The sequence below is a fragment of the Medicago truncatula genome, chromosome 7 (assembly GCF_003473485.1).
Source record: "Medicago truncatula cultivar Jemalong A17 chromosome 7, MtrunA17r5.0-ANR, whole genome shotgun sequence".
Lineage (NCBI taxonomy): Eukaryota > Viridiplantae > Streptophyta > Magnoliopsida > Fabales > Fabaceae > Medicago > Medicago truncatula.
In genome coordinates this window covers 34405527-34424554 of record NC_053048.1, presented here as the reverse complement: position 1 = coordinate 34424554, position 19028 = coordinate 34405527, and the positions used below count along the sequence as shown (strand labels likewise).

The window sequence follows — 19028 nt, the reverse complement described above, 5'->3', positions numbered from 1 at the left end:
GTTTAATTTTCATCTAGAAAAAACCAAAATAGACAATTTCAAGTCAAGGGAGACTAACCATAGGCCCATAGCCACTATTAATGTTCACCATTATTTTCCCTCAAAAGAAAGCAGCGTGAACAATGGAAATAGTCACCTATGGCGTGCCACCAAACACGCAATGTCCCTTATAATATAGCATAGCATAACAAAGCACAAACATATAGAACAAAATTAAGAACCATTGGTATAACAAAATTGAGAACCATTCATTGTTGTAACATAGCTACAAGGTTTATTAGTATTAAGATTTTTCCACTTTTTTTTTGCAATAGACACAAAATTGAATAAAACAATACACAGTTTCTTCCAATTCCAAGAGTTTTTCAATCCCTTCATTCATCACTGCACGCACGAGCTTGAGGATATTATAATGGGGGAAATGAACCTATCATCGCCATCAAAGTCGTTTCGGCTTCGAAGTCAGAGTCTCAACTCGCTCCGTCTGCGGCGAATCTTTGACATGTTTGATAAAAATGGTGATTCAATGATAACTGTGGAGGAAATAAGCCAGGCTCTCAACCTGCTGGGATTAGAAGCTGAGTTCAAAGAGGTTGATTCCATGATCAAGTGAGTTAGTTCATCCACACTTTTCATTTACTCATAAATATATTCATATTTTTAATTCATATTTCTAATGGTTTCAAATTGCGGACCATTAGAAGTATGAATTAAGAATACTGAGATTATAGAGAGAAAATACGAGATACGTGAGGTATATGATAAATAATAATCTTTGATGCTAATAAAAATAAATTCACGCTGCAACAATCGCAATACACATCACAACAGCTCCAATGATCGCAATCGTAGTGGCTGCAACTACAACCACAATTCAAAATCATTCTAATTTTTGGTCCCTAATCTCAATTGCATGTAGTTGCAATATAAAGATTTCTAAGGTCTATACAGACGCAATTTCGGCTGCATTTGCTTTCATATCAAGATTCACACCGTAACAACTATTACGACTGCCATGATTATAAATAGCTGTCATAATTATGCTATGGGCCTTATATCGCTGTAAAAAAGTGGTTGAATGCGACCATGATGTCGTTAAAGAGACCTCAGTATTAACTAGAGTTTGAAATTGAAAATATACTGATAAAAATTGTGGCAGGTCATACATAAAGCCGGGCAACGTAGGACTAACGTACGAAGATTTCGTGGGATTGCACGAGTCACTGGGGGATACATATTTTTCAGTGGCAGCAGAAACTGATGAGGAAACACAAAATGAAGATCTATGGGAAGCATTCAAGGTGTTTGATGAAGATGGTGATGGTTACATATCAGCTAAGGAATTGCAAGTTGTTTTAGGGAAGCTTGGACTTGTGGAAGGGAACTTGATTGATAATGTTCAAAGAATGATTTTGTCTGTTGATACCAACCATGATGGTCGTGTTGATTTTCATGAATTTAAGGATATGATGCGCACCACTACTGTCTCTAGCTCTTGACCACATACATATGTTGTTGTAGTCAATCTCTTGTTATAATTTTGGAATATACTCCATTATATTGTAGCCATGCTTCTTTCTTTAGCTTTAGCTTTTGCGGTATATATATGATGAATATTGATAGATGGATGCTTCTCCATGCTCTTTCTTAATTTGTACGAGTTATTTTGTGACGTCTAATTCGACGTGTGTTCAACATACTAAATATATGTATCTTTTCAGTTGGATTTGAACATTTGTTATCCATGTTACGGGAGTTTAATCTCTTCTGTTAAACTCAGCCAATAGTGGCGTTTAATTTATTTGTCGTGCGCTATAAATGATATGCAAGTATTTGAGACTTTTGAATTTTTCCTATCTTAAATTAGAGGTCATTCTGGGAGAATAAGGATCCTTTGGAAACATGGTAGATAGTAATGATTTGCCAAGAGAGATGCATAAGCCCTCAATGGAGCATCAAGTGACCAAACAAAATGCCTAATTAGAATCACTGAAAACTTTAAATTGCACTTGGTCCCCCCAATGTTTAAAACCTGACTCCGCCCCTGCTTGCAATAGAGTCTGACTGGTAAGTATAAATCTTGAGCAGGGGAGTTTTTTAGGTATGTGAAGTTTCTAACATCTTGATGATGTTGCACAGAATGAGCCTGCATAAATTGGCTGAGAATCTGAAAAGAAAAAATAATGTCAGACTAGTGTCATAATGATAAAATATAAGAGACATTAATTGATCTATCATAAAATGCTCAGTTATAATAAGACATTTTTGGTTAGGTTAGATGATTTTGTTATTATGAATACAAAAGAGAATCTTTTGCAAGGAGTTAGACATAACTAAATTTGAGGAATTTAAGTGACATGTGGCATGTGATTCAATAGGCAATGATTGGTGTGTAGAAAATTGATGAGAATCTCTTTTTCCTTTTGATTCTCTCTTTTGTAAAGTAATCGTAATAAGTAATAATAAGGCTAAATTACTTTTTCTGTTCTTTAACTATTTATTTGGTATCAGATTGATCCCCTAACTAAAAATTGATTTATTTCGGTCCTTTTAGTTTCTCACCGTTACTATATTTAATCTTTCTGTTAGTTTTATTCAAATAAACGTTAAGGTTTGTGTTATGTGGGTCCTCTAACTTTATTTATTTTTATTCCTTTTTTGAAGAAGATAGTATTTCTATTGCTTAATGGATTGGTTTCATCTTACTTTAAATTCTAGTTCCGATTGTAATTTCATACTCTCTTGCAAAATTGCATAGTATTCATCTATTTATTTCTCTATTGTTGCCTTTGAGTTGCACACACATCTTCAACCTTTACAGATTCATTTTTGTGCTCAACCTTTGATGTAGTGTGGATCAACAACACTTGGCAGCAAGAAGAGCATGCAGTGCAGGGCATGTTGGAATTAATTTTATAATGGTGAAGAGCATTACTCAATATTATATCTACAATCATGGTTTAGTGTGGAAGTCAAAGAAACATATAAGCATGCTCATAAACTATGATCTATAACATGCTGATTTATCAAAAATATTTGGAATACATAGATTTACGGTTAAAAGTCTCTCAACAATAATCTTGAAACATAAAGAGAGACTGATGATCGAAAACCTATTGATTTGTGATTCTCCTTCAACAGATAATCATGGATAGATGCAGAAACTTTAAATAGTGAAGTCATTGTATATCTCTTTCAATTATTACTACATGTAGAATTCAAAAAAACAAAAAATATAGTAAATAATTAATTTGGTCTCTAAATGTGTAAAGCATTTTTTTTTTTTTTGACAAAAAATGTGTGAAGTATTATTATTACTTACTTTAACAAAGTTTAGGAACACGTCTTCTAATAATTTTATTGATCAAATTTATCAAGCAAAAATATATTTGAGGGCCAAATTAAATATTAGATAACATATTTAAAGATCAAAATGACTCATAAAAAACATGTTTAAGTTTATTTTTGTAATTTAATGTATATAAAGACTATAAAAATTTAAAACAAGGTCAGGACAAAAAGAAAAACTCCTCAATAGAACTACAATCAAGTAACACAAGAAAAGAAAACAAAAATCATTTTGTCTATAAGTCCTAACTCAACTGACAAATATCAAAATTGCAAGGTCGGACATCGTAACTCGGGTTTGAACCTAATTTCAGTGAATTATCACTCCATCTAAGACAAAAAAAAAAAAAAAAAAAACATTTTCATCATGGTCAAATCCAAATAATCTCATTCCATTTAATCATCTATATACTTCTATAAAAAGAAAAGTCCCTTGAATTTACCATTTTACCCCTATAAAGGATAATTTGGTAAATTACTAATTGGTTGAGTTTTTTTTAAGGTTGGCCTATGAATTTCCATTTTTGCCCCTAACCAATTTTTTAATTATTTTCTAATTTTAACTATTTTTAAATTTTTCTTCCAAATTCAATTGCTTCTATATTGCCGTTGTGGGAGATTAAGGTATCATTTGACCCGACTTTTTTCAAACTTCTCTATATTTTTAAGGAGAAATTAGGTCAAACACAATATCAATTAAGTACTTACTAAAAAAAGAACATTTTTTGAACGTATAAAATTGAATGGAATGAGCTTTGACCAGAAGCTGTTGAATGTCACTTTAAAAAATTAAAAAACTATTTCTCGACAATTTATTTCACAAACACCTCTTTTCAACTCACGCTGGGAACCTTTTCTTTATTTTTTAATATTATATTTCAATATGTTTTTTTTCTTCCATTTAACTTTATTTTTTTCAACCGTTCCATTTAATTTATTAAAGAGGTTCCATTTAGTTTTATCTTTTTTTCAAAGAAATTGTATTATCTTTTTATCACTTATATATTTAATTTCAATATCCTTTAATCATCACAACCTCACAAATATTCTAACCAATTTTTTTTAATTTTTATATTTTTAATAACTTTTAATTATTTTTCATTTTTTATATTTTTAACTATTTTTCAATTTTTTTCCTCCCAAATTCAGTTGCTTCTACATTGTCGTTGTGGAAGATTAAGGTATCGTTTGACCCGACTTTTTTCAACTATTAAGTGTGTGCAGAGGAAAGACGAAGAGATGTGTTTTTTGTTTTAATTGACTGCATAGCTATTGATGAAGTAACATGATTAGTTTAGATCCAATGGTTATTATTAAGTCATCTCATCTCTCATAATAACCACTTCTCTCATTTGAAATGCCCTATATATATATATTGCACCTTTATATTGTAACAAACTATGCATATCTTTTTCTTATTCAAAAAAACTAAACATATATGTTTCCATGACACCAACAAATATAATATCGTATAATATAAATTCCAACATTTATAATAGTAATTATTTTTAAAGAAATCATCGGGCTTCTTCATGTGATTGTCAAGACAATACCAATTGGGACTAGAAAGAAACTGTGTACGAACATTGTGTTGAAAGATAAAAGGTATTATTTTCTAATTTGTCAGCATAAGATGATAGGATTTTGTATAAGTTTGATAATGACCTGAAAGATGTCTTTCCTTATGCAGTGAGAATATAGTTGATGTAACACTATTGGAAAAATATTTCGTAGCTTTATCATTTACCATCTATTTACCTTGAGTTCTTTGCTTCCATTTTATAGTCAATGGCAACCAAAATATATGTAACAATTGGTCAGGTTCGAGGCTGCTCATCAACCTACATTATTCGGTTGTTGAGAAGTTTAAGACTTAGTAAGTTTGCATTATGATTTCACAATACACTGTTAGAGTAAACTATTATTTCACAATCTGATTTGATTGTTTTTTGACCATGTTTCTTGAATTGTTGTTGTGACCTTAACAATTCTCAAGTCAAAGCATCAGTCAGAACTAAAGTCACAGTTCGGCTTCTTCTCAATGTACTTCGTACAACGATTTTTCCAATCTGTCTCAGGTTAGGCCAATTGTTGAATTTATAAACTTAGTCAAGGTCTGCTTTTTTTTTTTTTATGCACAAACATGCTTTGAATTTTTTACGCACAAATTAAAAATACATATTGCATTATTCTTTATTTCATGTGCATAATTTGTGTTATGATACATATTGCATCACTATTTGAAAAGCAACTAAATTCAATCCTAACCAGTTTGGATGATATTATGAGAGTTGCACCAAATGTTCGAAGACATCATTGTCAAATGGTGCTAGCTATAAATGCACATGCGGGAGCGATGCTTAATTTCCATCTGTTTCAACAATGTTAATTTGTCAACGGGGTTCATATAATGCACATGAATGCATTTTTCTAGCCTTTTCAGGAAGATAATAGGAAGATAAATTAGAAGTCATGATACATTTTCTTTAACTTAAAATCAGTTATGCTACCTTTCTTTTATAAATTATATGTAACTATATTCACATACGTCTTATCCATGTTAATATGCATTAGACTAATATTGTTGTTATTTCCCTGTTTAGCATTTCACAAATGAGGTGTCAAGAACAATTCTAAAAGGAAAGCGCAAAACAATCACTCTCATTGATGACCAGACACAGAGAAAATATAAGTGTCGCCTCATTACCGCCGAAAGAGAAAGCTATGAAAAATACTTGGGTGGACAGTGATTCAATTTCTGCAAAGAACGTGTGATGGAAGAAGGTGGTAAGCTCATCTTTGATCTCGAAAAGTCACCGAAGAACTTGCATGTTCGAGTTGTTCCAAAGTAGATCTTTGCTGCTGAACTATTTGAACTTCTACTATTTTGACGCATCGCTTTGAACTGTAATCGTAAACTATCTTAACTTTGGGATGCCATTTGTTCTTTTCATTTTGTTTGATGTAAATATTGGCAAAAATCCCTTTTTGGTTAGTTTATGACACTTGCAGTCTTTTTTATAAACCTAACTATTATGTAACGTTAATCTGCACTTTGTTGGTTACTTCATTGATTCCAATTAGTATCTAGTTAATTATAATGTTGTTTTCATAATCTCTTGAACAAAATAAAACATGTTCTTTTCCTACAACAAATCTTTATATGCTTTGGTAAATGTTTTAGAAATGTACTTATATATATAACATCTGATTAACAATGCAATTTGTTTTGTACCTAGCACTTTCCAAATGAGATATCAAGGACATTTCTAAAAGGAACAGGGAAAAAATTCACACTCATCGACAAACAAACTCAAAAAAGGTATAAGTGTCACTTGATAACGGCAAAGAGAGCAAGTTACGAAAAATACTTAGGCGGTCAACGGTTCAACTTTTGCCGAGAACATATGTTAGAGGTAGGTGATAGCTAATTTTTGATCTAGAGAAGCCACCTAAAAATATGCATGTTCAAATCGTTCCCAAATAAAGATTTGGTATTCATGATCCGCACTTTCAACAGATCACCTTAACTCTAATCCTAGACAAGATTATCTTCACTCACCGATGCTACTTCTTTGTTTGATTTCATCTGATGTAAATATGGGTATCAATCCTTTTTTGGTAACTCTACAACAACAACACTCTTTTTTATAATTTTGGATAATATGTAATCATAATTCACACATCATTGGTTCCTTTTTGGTTCCAATTGTTTTCATCCTAATTATTATGTCAATTCCTAATCTCATAAACTGATTATATGATCTCTAAATCAGCCCATACATATTTTATAATGAATCAATGTTCCGTCGTTTTAACATCTTTTCTTTCGAAGAATTTTTTTTATGTCGTGATTATCTAGGGTTATTATTTTACCTTAGATAAACATTAAATGTAAAAGTGTGGAGGGAAAAATTAGGTTAAAATTAGAGCTGACATTTTGCATAAATTAAATCTAGGTTAATATAGTAAAGTCACGCAGAAAAATAGGTTAAATCTAGGGTTAATATTGCGTCACAGGTTAACATTTAGAAATAAGAGATGACATTTTGCATAAATTAAATCTAGGGTTAATATAGTAAAGTCACACGAAAAAATTAGGTTAAATCTAGGGTTAATATTGCGTCACGGGTTAACATTTAGAAATAAGAGATGCCATTTTGCATAAATTAAATCTAAGGTTAATATAATTAAAGAGAAAAATTAGGAGAGATTTGTTTATTTTGATTTCCCTAACAATTAACGTTAACATTTTGAATAAATTAAACAGGGTTAATACAGTAAAATTAAGCAAAAAAGTTAGGTTAAATATATGGCAAAATTTTGCGTTCGGGTTAACTTTAAGAAATAAAATAGGTTATGTATAGCAAGACAGGTTAAAATTTATAAGTAAGAGATTAGGTTAAGTATAGCGAGACGGGTTAACGGTTATTCCTTTCCAAAAAAACAGCATATAATTGGGAACATCATTTTATTTTACTTTAGATAAACATTAAATGCAAAAGTGTGGAGGGAAAAATTAGGTTAAAATTAGAGATGACATTTTGCATAAATTAAATCTAGGGTTAATATAGTAAAGTCACGCGAAAAAATTGGTTATATCTAGGGTTAATATTGCGTCACGGATTAACATTTAGAAATAAGAGATGACATTTTGCATAAATTAAATCTAGGGTTAATATAGTAAAGTCACACGAAAAAATTAGGTTAAATTTAGGGTTAATATTACGTCACGGGTTAACATTTAAAAATAAGATATGACATTTTGCATAAATTAAATCTAGGGTTAATATAGTAAAATCACACGAAAAAATTAGGTTAAATCTAAGGTAAATATTGCGTCACGGGTTAACGTTTATAAATAAGAGATGACATTTTGCATAAATTAAATCTAGGGTTAGTATAATTTGTTTAGTAAAATTAAGGAGAAAAATTAGAAGCGATTTGTTTATTTTAATTTCCCTAACAATTAACGTTAACATTTTGATTAAATTAAATAGGGTTAATACAGTAAAATTAAGCAAAGAAGTTAGGTTAAATCTAGGGCAAAATTTTGCGTTCGGGTTAACTTTAAGGAATAAAAGATTACAATAGTTGTTATGTTATTTTTTATGTAGTGTTTTAGGCTCTGTGTTGCAAAATTTTGGTTTACGCAACTTTTATTTTCACATTTATAAAAGACAACAATTTTCCGTAATTTATAAAATTTCCCATCCGAAGCTAAATTTTTAAAAAAATACGTTATTCAACCAGTGCGAAGCACGGGTTTGTAACTAGTTATGCTTTTAAAAATCTACCTTCAACCTTATTAGATTCCCCTTTTTCCTCTTTGCCTCATCCACAATACTAATTGAATTGGTTATTATGAATTTAAATATGCTCAATCATTGTTGATCTTCAGAAAAAGGGCAGATTCTCTTCCAATTGTGGGTTCCAATGTAGACTACCTGTTTCTTTTCAATTTGATACGATGTTTCTTATTCAAATTTGAAGTGTCCCAAAGCCTTTATTAATTGGATAATTCCTCTTCCTAGAGTGCTAAATGGCAAAGTTAATAGTATTAAGAAACTTCAATTTTGTAGTAGTCTACTTTTGTCCTCATATTTTAGTATATCTTTTGGCATCTTTAAGAGGACCATAACTTAGGGAAAATTTTGCCTCTTTGTGAAACAAATATCAAAAAATCAGGAAGCTACCTTGATTCACTCCGTGACTCAATAGTTTCATTTCATATACATATAAACTAAGGAGTAAGGACACATCTTATGTCCCCAACCTGACGTGTGTGATCTTGTATCTAGCTATTGATTGATTCTAAGTTCTAAAGATACTCCAAATGTAAGCTATTGAACATTTGTAATTACTATATTATTCAATATATGTATTACACATTAGGATGCACGAATACAGATATGGACACGATACACACGTTGACAACGTTAATAATTTAAGAAAATTACATAATTCAGTGTAATTATATGTGTCGGTACACGACATATGTCCGACACCAGGACACACCTAATTCGAAAAGTGTCCGTGCTTAAGAGGTTACTCTATAAGTTGCTTACATATTCTCCTGACATATCAATATGTATTAAATAATAATAATAGTATCTATGTATGCATTAGTCATTTACTGTTATATTTGTTGAGTATATATACCATAGCTAGTTATGTTGTTTGTAGACCCTCAAATATAAAACGATGGAGGAAAGTATGAAAGAAATCCTAGATTGCAGTGATGAGGAGGATCCATACATCGAAATAGAACTTGATACTGCAGTAACCACCACTATTCACAAAGATGAGAACAATAACAATTGTATAGATGATGATATAGAGCTAGAACAAGAGGAAGAGTACAAATTGCGCATTTCAATTTCATCAACCATTTCTGTTTCCCTTCAAAAAGAGAGTATCATTAGTGTTGATGGTGCTTCTGAAATTGGAGCTACAAAGGCACCAATGTCCCCGCAGCCGCAGCAGCAGCAGCATTCTGGTGTTAGCCATAATGATGGAGTTGAATTTCCATGGAAAACTCCTCAAACTTGTGGCCCAACAACAGTATTGGGGACAAATTCGACCCGTGTGATTCCTTATGACAATGTGGATGTCCTATATGCTCCTAGGTATGTATACAAAGCACATGTTCAAAAACAATATCTATATTTATGTCGGAAAGTGTCTCGAACAGAATTACCTCCCCCCGAAAGAAACATGTGAAAAATCAAAATATATGTTCGTGTATTATGAACATAAATCTTGTTAAGGAAAAAAATCGAATCACAAGCCTTTCTGAGAATTTTTATTTATTTTTTGGTCAAGCAGTCTAGTGGGTAGACTAACACACCTTAAGTGTGGAGAAGTGGGGAATCCGAGTTCGAACCCAAACCCCTACATAATACCGTCCCTGCAGCTACCAACTGAGTTGTCCTTATGGGACACCTTTCGGACAATTTTAATAAGTGAATATACATGATTAACAATAGATGTGACAAGATAGCAAAATATATTTGAATGGCTTGTTCAAAATTTAGTTTTATGATTAGCATATCTTTAATTCTGATTACTCATTCAAGAAAGAACAATAAGCATGTGTGTGTGACTTTGATATGCATGTGCAATTTACTTATAGTGTTATTCCTGTAAGAATAGAAGCAACTGAACATTTGGACTAACAAATATCATTGTTTAATTTGACAAACTAATTAAAACTTATTACTGGCTAGACTAATTCTTGTAATAATCATATATTTCAATGCAAATTGAATCATATACTACATATAGTTTCTGTATGAATCATTGACTGTTCATGTGATCAGGAAGCAACCAAGCTTGACAACAACAACAACAGCAAATGGAATTATGATGAAATTATTGATCAAGTTTCGAGGTATAAAAATCAAATCACTCTTTGCATCACTCATAAAACCAAGACAAACCAACTACTCAAGCAAAAAGTCCATAACCTTTTTTCGATGTTATCAAAAGGAATTGGTCAATCCCTCAAATGGAAGGAATAGCAAGAATTGGAATTTTGGGGAGGATGATAGCATGTCTGCCTCTTTGAGAAAGAGTAAAAAGTTAATGGAGATGGATTTGGGAGCATTGAGAGGTGTATTTAGCAGATCAAAAAGAAGAAAAACTGCTTCAACTTCATGTGACAACTCACCAATTCATGATGGATTTTCAAAAGACAATTCCATTCAAGCAGCTATTGCCTATTGTAAAAGTTCATTTGGTCAAACAGATTTCACATTCACAAGTTCAATTACCTCTACTCCTTCTAGGTTTGTAGATGTAGCATATCCTAATTGATTGAGAGGAAATGAAATTCAATATGTTATTCATCATGTTTTCAATCATACTAAGAAAAATTCTGATGCTGAATGTGTAACATGGGGGAGACAAATTAAAAAATTCCTATCTTCATTATTCTGTCTCTATGATTTATTTATTTTTACAGTTCATCATTAAATAAAGCAAAGAGGATTACAATATAGTATCATTGACTTACCAAGCAGCAATTTTGTTACAGTAACAAAATTAATTCATTTTATCCACTAATGTAGTCATAATATAGGTTTAAGTATAGTCATAAATTTGGCGACTAGCATATGGCAATGTCGCTCGAACTAGTACATGTTACTAATTTGTTCATTTTTTTTAATTAACATAACTGAATTCATCAAATCATGAGTTGGATTAACTTAACTATCAAATGTAACAAATCATGGATAGGATTGACATAATTGAATTTACACATTTTTAGTTTTGTTAAACTATGGATTGGAGAGGGAGACAAAGGAAGAGGGAAATAAAAGGGAGAGGAAGATAAAGGAAGATGAAGAGACAAGAGAGGAACACAAAGGCTAGTGGTAAAAAAAATAAAAAAGAATTAAGAGTATTTTTGTCTTTCCTTTTTCTTCCTATTTTGTTGGAGTCTTTGGCAGGAAGACAATGCCCTGATTCTTGTTTGATGCCATGAAGCACCTCGTTGCAGCTATAATATCTCCATGCAAAGTAGCCACCACATTAACCCTAGCATGATTTTTCACTTTTAGATGAACCGTCAAAGAGACAATTCTTCGTATATTTTTTGTTTTCATCCGCTCCTCAAACTGTTAGCGCCAGCGGCCAACACTCGGTGGGATTTAGTCCCACATCGGATAGATAGATAGGATTATTGGGAAGAGTTTATAAAGATGATGCAATCCTCACCGTACAAGCCGATTTTGTAAGGATGAGTTAGGTCTCGATATTCGTGACACAAACTTGAACAACTTGTTTGTTGAACCACTCGATGAAATCGCAAAGAGGTATTTTCTTTCCTTGGAAGATGGCTTCTAAGGTCACAACCATTGATGTCTGCACAGCTCCTCCCGCTGCACAACCCCTTGAAAATTGTGATAGTCGAGGATTGCTTTAATGTTCTTGATATGTTTGTATGGATATGTCGCGATCCATATGTGGAGGTTGCTTAAACCCCGTTGGGATACGAGCTTCATGTATTCTTCATATCAAAGGGCTTTGGGGACCTCTTTCATCCTCTTTCGGAGTAGAAGATCATGAACACGAGGTTTTCCTTTCAGGTGATGTCGTGGAGTCAGAAGTTTAGATATTTAGGGAAAAGTGAATTGTATCATTGAGGACGTTAAATGTCCTCTTTTATAAGTGAAGGATAAAGATCCTTCCATTCATGGCAGAAAGTTGTTGTTTGGCAATTACAAACGATGATGTATGTAACCGTGAAGCCTTACGTGTTGAATGCCATGAAGGGGATGCTAAAATTATGATTGAATAAAATCCCAATTCTTTGCGAGCCAAAACACAAACTATCTTGAACACTTTGTTTTTTTCTATGAAAAAGATTTTGTCATCATAAACTTCATGCACCACTATTTCAACAATGTCTACTTTTAGGCTTAATTAACTAAATGATCCTTGTAAATAACTAAAAAAATTAGTCTCTACAGAAAATATTCCACCTTTTAGTTCCTGTAAGTTTTTCATCAGTATTTTTAATCCGTATAAAAAATTTCATCAATATTTTTAATCCTTGTAAAACTTTACATCCACATTTTTATCTCTAAAAATGTTAAGAGAAAATGTTACAGAAATTAAAACTAAGATTCATTTTATACATAATATGTTTCGGACCTGCCTAAAGCCCAATGCAACAAGCGTTATAAAAGCGACCCAACAAGGCTAAAGCTCATATACCTTGTAAATACTAATAATTAAGTAAATGATCTCTATAAAATTTCATAATTTTATTTTTAGTCCTTTCAAAAAAGAAAAAAAAAACACACTTTTATAAATTTTCCGTCAGCATTTTAGATGTTTGTAAAAAAATTCATCAAACATTTTTTAATCCTTCAAAAAAATTTCGTTAGCATTTTTTGTCGTTAAAAATGTTATCAGAATTAAAAAATGTGATTTTTTATAAAGATTAAAAAATAAAATTCTGAATATTAATATGGACAAATTCATATGAATAGACCCAAAATGTTAATTTGATCTTGTTGGCTAACTATATACTCCCTCCTATTATTACCAGGGTTAAATATATTTTTGGTCCCTATAAAATTGGGACGTTTTAAGTTTAATCCTTACTTAATTTTAATAGTTCTTTTAGTCCCTAAAAGATTTTTCTGCACTTAGTATTAGTCCTTCCTTAATTCAAATTTGTTTAATTTATGCTTAAACTCTTGAGTTTTTGAACAATTTTTTTTTTTTTAAAAGAAGAGGAAACTTGTCGACTGACAAGTCCCAAAAGATATAAATTAAACAAAGATGGAACTACAAAAAGGTGGGGGGACAAGCACCTGACCCTCAAGGCTAACAAAACCTAAAAATAGGTAAACCCAATCTATTTCTAGCAAAGTCCCGGACAATCTCTCTAGGAATACTATCCCACCAAAAAAGATATGGAATAGAAAAATCAATATATGCTAGTTTGTCAGCACAATGATTACCTTCCCTATAAATATGAGTTACAAAAAAAGACATAGAGGAGCAGAGATGAAGACAATTTTGCCATCTATTTCTTAAGTGCCAAAGAACGATCGTGATAGACTTGAAAGCTGCAGTTACCAACATAGAATCTGTTTCTAGCCAAAGGTGATGCCACCCCTTTTGAGAAGCGAATTCAATTGCCATCATGGCTCCATTAAGCTCAGCAATCAAAGAGTTTGATATCCCCAAGTTGCACGCAAAAGCTCCCACAAAATTGCACGCACCCCTTTTGAACAATTTTTTTGCACACGTGTTAAGAACATTACTAAAAATTCCTCTACAAAAAATTGTCGCAAAATTTGATTTCTACGTCCAGATTTTGTTAAATTTTATCTTGAACTTTTGCCGTTTTAAAAAATTCATATTTAATTCGTTTTATGGTAAAAAAAATTCTAAATTTAAGTTAATGAACCTTTCTTAGTATTCTAAACTTGTCTCAAAAAAATCGTACAAAAATTTAAGAGTTTAAAGATAATTAAACAAACTTTGTTGTAATAGGGACTAAAATTAGAAGTAATTTTTTTTTTGTAGGGACTTAAAAACCTATTAAAATTAAGTAAGGAGTAAACTTAGAAGTTCCCAATTTTATAGGGACCAAAAACATATTTAACCCTTATTATTATAAACAAAAATACCATTTTTTAATTCATTGAAAACTTTTCTCAAAAAAAAAAAAAAAAAATCATCGAAAACTAATGTATCATGTATATATATATATATATATATATATATATATATATATATTAGGTTTTAGATAAATTAGTTATTTAATGAATTAAAAAATTGTTTGTTAAATGATAAGTGAGAGTATGTATTTGAATCACACCTCAAATATAAAGAAAGTATTCGACCCGTCCAGGTACAATGAACTGTGAGAGAGACGCTAGTGAAACAATACAAGGAACTAATAAACAAAATACAGATGTAAATTCCTGACAAGAGAAAAATACACATGTAAAGTTTTAACGGGCAATGACGAGAAACAAAATAGGATTACAACAAGGAGGGAAAGATCCAAAAGGTAAGTTACCTTTTCAATTTGGAATGTGACTATAATAAATACTTACCCGAGATGACTCAACGTATGTATTTATGTAAAAAAAAAAAAAAAAAAAAGCCAAATAATATTTTTGAAATTATAAATGGTGATATATAAAATGAAATTTCTTTTAAATAAAATTTATATGAAATTTGGCAATTAAATCGTCCTAATAACAACACAGTAAAGAGAACCAAGAACAAGTCCCCGTGAACATAGCTCAGTTGGCAGGGACATGCATTATTATAAGCAGTGGCCGGGGTTCGAACCTCGGACACCCTGCTTATTCGCTTTGGAAAAGGTGAATTCTAACCACTAGACTACTTGACCAAAAAAAGAAAAAAACCAAGAACACTTGACAAAAAAAAACAGAGAGAGAATCAAGAACAAGGAAAAAACAGAGAGAACCAAGAACGGATATTGATAGATTTGTACGCATAACTTCTTCACTTATGTTATGTCTTAATAAGAGTATCATTAAAGATGCTTTAATAGTTTAAAAAACAAGAAATTGAAAAACTATCTCATTCCTAATCCTAGTTATTTTAGAGCTAATGGTAGTTTCTTTTATATGGGATTGGAATTTAAATTAGGGCAAAGGTACACAGTAAGCGACGTCTATCATATGTTATTATGTGTGGAGCAAGTTGATCACTCGGACACATATGATATAATTTGGAATAAAGTGACTCATTTGAAGGTTTTTTTGTTTGTGCAGCGGTTATTACGAAACCTCTTACTAACGAACGATAATTTGATTCAATGTGGAATTATATTGTTTAACTTTATTCTTTATTCAAGTGATTGTGGGATGCATAAAAGCGTTGATCAAATTTTTTTTGAGGGAAAAGCGTTGATCACATGTTTGTTGGATGTGATTTTTATAGTAGTATATGACTACTCATTCGCTAATGGTTAGATATTCGCTCAATGGATAAAATGTAAATTATCTCATCCAATTTGGGAGCTTAGAAGGTGATTGTAGAAAGAAAGAAAGAAAGAAAAAAAAAAAAAAAAACAGTTTTCAATTCATTTGATGTGTCAGGTTTATGTTTGGATTATGTGAAAGGAAATCGATTGTTACATTTAACAGCAAAAAGAGTTATATTTACATCAACTATTTGATAAAGTGAAACTACTATATTTCTAGTTGTTGAAAGCTAAACATTAAAATTTAGCTTTTAATTTTCATCTCTGATGGATAAATCTCTTTGAGTGTTTGAACCATGTTATCTGGCTAGTATTTTGTTTTTTCTTTTCTAGATAGTGTTTTAGTTGTTTTTCATGTTGGTGTATGGTTTTGTAATCCAGTTTATAACTAGTCTTGATTCATAACCTTACACTTCTTGTGCAGATGTAGATCTCGTCTTGGTTTGATATATTTCAATTTTAGGCATTTTCCTTTTGAAACTTTCCCATAGTAATACAATTTTTCCACACTGTTTAAATCAATATCATAATTAAAAGTAACTTTAAAAGTAACTACCAAATTTGAATTTTTTTATATGTTTGTTCTTAACATAATTATTTTTCCAATTTTTTTAAATTTATTTAATTTTAAACTCAATGATATCTATATCAATATACTATATATATAAAGAAAATTATCTCTTTCAACACTTTTGGGTTGGATTTTTCTTTCCAAAAATACCCTCAATTTTTAATACAAATAACATATGTAACAAATAGATAAGAATAAATTTAAATATTAAAACAAATGTAACAAATATATAAGAATAAATTTAAATATTAAAACAAAAGTAACAAACATGATATGAATATATATATTTTTTCATTTTTTTTCATTTATCATTTAAAAAGTGTAACAAACTATATGAGTATATTTATATTTATTTTTTCATCATTCCAATTATTTATACTATTATTATATATTTTTCTGAAGAAATCAAAATGGAATATATTAACAGCGGCGGTGAAAAAATCTCCGTACAAGATGTACTAGAGAGTTCACCCCGAAAAAGAAATGTTTACAACATAAGTACAGTAAAAAGTCAGTCGATACCCAAACAAAGTAAAGGATCCGACCACCATCTTTGAGAACCGTACATAAAATTGGTGTTACTAGCTTTTAACCACCATAACGAATGATATTTTGCTTTTTCTAACATCTGTATAATCAATGTCTCTATGTTCTTGAACAACCTGTTATTACGTTCATTCCAAATCAACCAAACGCAAAGTAGCCATATTAGTTGTAAAAATGACCGACGCGCCTTCAGTGTCCTGTAGAGTGAGTAAATTGAAGGAAATGTTCACTAATATTTTGAGGATGTGCTCCAGACATGCCAATCCAAGACCTGATGTGCTGCCATAAAGAACCAAAAACTTCGCAATAGAGGAAAATATGGGAGGCGGTTTCTTCCAAGCCACAACCTGATAAACATGTGGTGTTTGCAGCCGCAAGGATACCACGCCTTTGGAGATTGCTTCGGGTTGGTAACTTGTCCTTCAACATACGCCAGGCAAGAATGGAAACCTTCAACGGAACTTGTTTGTGCCAAATGAGCTCTCCTCCTCCTTCAATAGTGGGTACTTCCATAGATGTCAGTGCCTGATATGCACCTCTCACTGTATAACCTTCGTGGGGATCTGGATCCCACTGCCACCTGTCATAAACATTATACTGCACGACAACATTATCAAGTAAAGCCCTACACTCCCCTAACAAGTCTTCCTCCCATGCCCACAATCTTCTCATCCAACCCCACGACTCTCCCTCTTCTACTATTATTATATATTACTCCCTCCGTTCCTTTTGAAGTGTCGTTTTAGAAAATTAACACCAAAATAGCGATGTATATTTTTAAATATTTTCTTCCTATTATACCCTCATTTTAATCCACCAATAAATTTCTATTTCACACACTTTATCTTTCCAATAAATTTAATATGTTATTTTTCTCCTGTAACAAACAATTATTGTCTTTTTCTCCAACAAATTCCTATGCTTTTACGCACTCTCTCTCATAACAAACAATTGTCAATTTTCTAAATATTGTGCACATCTTTTTAATTATTGTAAGTCAATATAAAAATTATTTCAATTTCACATTTATCAAAAGTTAAGAAAAAATTAACTTTCTTCCAACTCGTTTAATCAAAGTTAAGGCTTCAACTAATGTTAGAGTCACACTTGAAATTTTTAACAATTGTTACTCATCTTATTTATAGAATTTTAGCTCTTCTTGAAACCATTGTTTGGAACAAAATTTTGTTTAAATTTGAAATAACAAGGAACAAATTTTGTTTTTTAAAAAAAAAAAGCAAACTTTGTTTAATAAAACAAACTTTAATTTTTCAAACAGATAGCATTAATTAGTTTTACTGAAAAAGATAAAAGTAATTAACAAAGAGTATAAGTGACAAATCGTACACTTAAAATATCAAAAAGATAGTTAAATAGGAACAAAAAATTCGCCCTAAAAAGACACTTAAAAATGAATGGAGGGAATATATATAAAGAAAACTCACTTTCAGCACTTTTAGATTGAATTTTTCTTTCCAAAAATACTCTTAATTTTCAATACAAATAACATATGTAACAAATAGATAAGAATAAATTTAAATATTAAAATAAATGTAACAAACATGATATGAATATATACTTTTTTTGTTTTTTTTTCCTTTTTCATTTAAAAGTATAACAAATTAGATGGGTATATTTATGCTTACTTTTTCATCATTCCAATTATACTTTTAAACAACTTTTTATATAATAAAATTATTGTTGATGTTATTAAAAAAGAATTTAGATTATTGTTAAAAAAAAAAAAGAATTCAGATTATAATTTATTTTTTACATTGTATTATTGTACTTCTCGTTGAAATAGATAATCATGGTTAGTTTGAATTTTTATAACTTGAAAGCAACAAACATTTATATTTTTTTAGTTTTAGTTAAAATCAAAATTTCATAAAAAACACAGCTCATAATTTTCAAACGTTATGTGTTGGTCTTTTCACTAACGCAACATCAATATTAATCAAACCATTGAGCAGAAGACATGTAATTAGTTTTCATCAAAAAATGAATTATTCAGAAGAACAAAGATTAAAATAAAGATAAAAAAAAAAAGAGGTGGTAGAGTTTTAGATGAATAGG

General features: G+C 30.7%; 3 protein-coding genes across 3 annotated transcripts; 2 read left to right on the top strand and 1 right to left on the bottom strand.

Annotated features, from left to right (window-relative positions):
- The first annotated feature begins 91 nt into the window (after positions 1-91).
- LOC11442090 (calcium-binding allergen Bet v 3) lies at positions 92-1732 on the top strand. Its single transcript, XM_003623618.4, has 2 exons — positions 92-609; positions 1160-1732. The coding sequence occupies exons 1-2, from the start codon at positions 413-415 to the stop codon at positions 1497-1499; spliced, it is 537 nt and encodes a 178-aa protein (XP_003623666.1). The 5' UTR covers positions 92-412; the 3' UTR covers positions 1500-1732.
- Positions 1733-9500: 7768 nt separating this feature from the next.
- On the top strand, positions 9501-11283 carry LOC11423452 (uncharacterized). Its single transcript, XM_003623616.4, has 2 exons — positions 9501-9977; positions 10671-11283. Exons 1-2 carry the CDS (start codon positions 9553-9555, stop codon positions 11164-11166), a joined length of 921 nt encoding a protein of 306 aa, XP_003623664.1. The 5' UTR covers positions 9501-9552; the 3' UTR covers positions 11167-11283.
- Positions 11284-17141: 5858 nt separating this feature from the next.
- LOC112416674 (uncharacterized) lies at positions 17142-17624 on the bottom strand. Its single transcript, XM_024770990.1, has one exon. The coding sequence runs from the start codon at positions 17622-17624 to the stop codon at positions 17142-17144; it is 483 nt and encodes a 160-aa protein (XP_024626758.1).
- Between the last annotated feature and the right edge of the window lie 1404 nt (positions 17625-19028).

Coding starts and splice junctions, on each gene's coding strand:
- LOC11442090 (XM_003623618.4), top strand. CDS start 413: ATGGGGGAAATGAACCTATCATCGCCATCAAAGTCGTTTCGGCTTCGA. Junction 610..1,159: donor GAGGTTGATTCCATGATCAA/GTGAGTTAGTTC, acceptor AAATTGTGGCAG/GTCATACATAAAGCCGGGCA.
- LOC11423452 (XM_003623616.4), top strand. CDS start 9,553: ATGGAGGAAAGTATGAAAGAAATCCTAGATTGCAGTGATGAGGAGGAT. Junction 9,978..10,670: donor GATGTCCTATATGCTCCTAG/GTATGTATACAA, acceptor TCATGTGATCAG/GAAGCAACCAAGCTTGACAA.
- LOC112416674 (XM_024770990.1), bottom strand. CDS start 17,624: ATGAGAAGATTGTGGGCATGGGAGGAAGACTTGTTAGGGGAGTGTAGG.